Source organism: Cebus imitator, unplaced genomic scaffold (assembly GCF_001604975.1).
Source record: "Cebus imitator isolate Cc_AM_T3 unplaced genomic scaffold, Cebus_imitator-1.0 Scaffold491, whole genome shotgun sequence".
Classification (NCBI taxonomy): Eukaryota; Metazoa; Chordata; class Mammalia; order Primates; family Cebidae; genus Cebus; species Cebus imitator.
In genome coordinates, this window is record NW_016107806.1 from 1454216 (window position 1) to 1456915 (window position 2700).

At 48.9% G+C, this 2700-nt stretch overlaps 1 protein-coding gene across 4 annotated transcripts in view; it reads left to right on the forward strand.

Annotated features, from left to right (window-relative positions):
- ATP8B2 (ATPase phospholipid transporting 8B2) overlaps positions 1 to 2700 on the forward strand; it is a 29510-nt gene that overhangs the window by 22612 nt on the left and 4198 nt on the right. For 3 of the 4 annotated variants that reach the window (XM_017513396.2, XM_017513395.2, XM_037733028.1), the window contains 3 exons: positions 155 to 238; positions 581 to 826; positions 970 to 1108. In XM_017513396.2, the coding sequence (XP_017368885.1) occupies positions 155 to 238; positions 581 to 826; positions 970 to 1108 (469 nt within the window). Of the gene's footprint in view, positions 1 to 154; positions 239 to 580; positions 827 to 969; positions 1109 to 2700 lie in introns of those variants that run through there. The other variant, XR_005197534.1, reaches the window with a different exon arrangement.

The window sequence follows — 2700 nt, forward strand, 5'->3', positions numbered from 1 at the left end:
AAAAAAAAAAAAAAAAAAAATGCTTATTAAAGGAGGAGAAAAGGAGTCTGAAAAAATTTCTTAGTGTTCTCTCTATGTGACATCAGCTGTCTTCCTGTGCCTGACGTGTAGCAAAGAAAGGCTGCATGCTCCCTTGCTCCCTGTTCTCTTCCAGACCGTCTATGACCAGTATTTCATCACCCTGTATAACATCGTGTACACCTCCCTGCCAGTCCTGGCTATGGGGGTCTTTGATCAGGTATGGGGGAATTTGATGATCAGACGGGATGCGGGGAAGGTCACTGCTTGAAGGAGTCACATAGACGTGGCGTGTGACACTTGTGCCCATTGCCTGTGGCCACTGGGAAGGCAGTTCTTTCCGCTGGGGAGGGTGTGGCTGGTTCTCCCTCCTGGCTGCAGCTGATCTAGACCTCTCCTGGGTTGCTGAACTCAGTTAGACTGCGGGTAGCTGGCTTGAGGTTGGTTGTCGCTGCCAAAGACTTTGGAAGGGAGGAGGCAGGGACAGAGTCTGCCCTTGACCATCCTGAGTCAAAACGGTAGCCTCTGAGGCACCCCCATCCTGTGTGATCCTCCCACACAGGATGTCCCCGAGCAGCGGAGCATGGAGTACCCTAAGCTGTATGAGCCGGGCCAGCTGAACCTTCTCTTCAACAAGCGGGAGTTCTTCATCTGCATCGCCCAGGGCATCTACACCTCCGTGCTCATGTTCTTCATTCCCTACGGGGTGTTCGCCGAGGCCACCCGGGATGATGGCACCCAGCTGGCTGACTACCAGTCCTTTGCAGTCACTGTGGCCACATCGCTGGTCATCGTGGTTAGTGTGCAGGTATGAGGCCATCCAGGAACTCCCCTCTTCTCTGGAAGGAGTGAGCTTTCTGTCCCTGGGGCTGCCCTGGGCACCACAGTTCTGTTTCAGGGGGAAGGGGTTTTTGAGGGGTGCGCCTGCTTGACTTTGCCTACTTCCTGCAGATTGGGCTGGACACAGGCTACTGGACGGCCATCAACCACTTCTTCATCTGGGGCAGCCTTGCTGTTTACTTTGCCATCCTCTTTGCCATGCACAGCAATGGGCTCTTCGACATGTTTCCCAACCAGTTCCGGTTTGTGGGTAAGTCCCTGTGGCCTCCTTGAATCCGTGAGGAATCACAGCTGTTCTGGGACTAGCAGGGCGGTCAGCCAGTCTGCACATTCGACATTCCTTATGTGCCAAATATTCAGTGAGGTGCTGAGGGGATGTTGAGTTCTGTCTGACCCAGGCCTTGCCCCCAAAGAGCTTCCATATCCATGAAAGTGAAGAGCATCCCTGCCAGACCACGGGAGTTGCTTTGGTGCGGTAGCCAAGGACATTCCAGAGAGGGGGCTGCTGTGAGCAGAGAAAGGAGTGGGGAGTCAGATTCCAAGCTGGAGAACTGGAGGTGTTTGTAGGGAATGGAGAGTGCTCCAGCTAGAATGGGCAAGAACCCTCATTGAGAAACAGTGGGAGAGAGGCTGGAAACGTAGAGCACTTGAGGTGTCAGGATTGCATTCAACTTGCTGGGAGACTTGATTCATTTCTTTAGAGAAAGAGAAGGGAGCAGCATCAAAAGATGGCTTGAGAAAGATGAAGCTGGCACTGATGTCCAGCAAGGAAGTTACCAGGGTGACCAGGTGTGAAGTGGTTCAGAATTGGTGCCAGGGTGGCCGTGGTGGGTGGCAAAGAGGCGGGAGGTATGAAGTGAAGGAAGCATTTACAAGTCTTGGCATTTGCTTCAGATCTGTTTGTTCATTTATCACACAAGCATTTTATAACACCTAGCGTGTGACCCATTATTCTGAATGCCCAGGAGGCTGCAGTTAACCAACAGGTGAAGCGGTCGCCTTCCTGGATTTTATATATGAGAGACAGATAATTTATTGTAGCGGGAAGTTAGAGATTTGGAGAGACCAATGGGGTTGCAGAAAGATTTTATTTATCATGATCATGGGCTTAGCAGAATTGCCTTTTAATTTTGTGCAAAGGACAAAGAAAATGGGGTGCTTTTTATGCATCTGGGTGGTACAGGATGATGAAGCAGAAAGCCAGTTTACAGAAGCCAGAACAGAGAGCAGTTAACTTGTGACATATTTTGTGATGTACTTTACATTTGAAAAATAACATTTTGAGAAACGCATTTTGCAATTTTGAGTTTATTTGCTCTGTGACCTTGTAGCTGGTTAGCAAGAAAACCAGGAATTTTTAGATGCACCTTGGAACTTTGCCAAGAATGTGGGGAGGATAAATAAGGTTTTAATGGTTTGCAGGAAGGCAGTTATTCCACCTTAAACAGAGCTGGGGAGGTATTGTGTTAAACAGCACACAACGCAGTAAAATTTACTTTACTATAAAACCACTATAAATTATAAAGTTTTGTTTTATTGCTATAAAGTTTTTTTTTATTACAAGTGAACAGATATAATGTCTGGAACTAATAAGTCCTTTAAGAAACATTAAGTAAGGCCGGGCGCGGTGGCTCAAGCCTGTAATCCCAGCACTTTGGGAGGCCGAGGCGGGTGGATCACGAGGTCAACAGATCGAGACCATCCTGGTGAACATGGTGAAACCCCGTCTCTACGAAAAATACAAAAAACTAGCTGGGCATGGTGGTGCGTGCCTATAATCCCAGCTACTCAGGAGGCTGAGGCAGGAGAATTGCCTGAACCCAGGAGGCGGAGGTTGTGGTG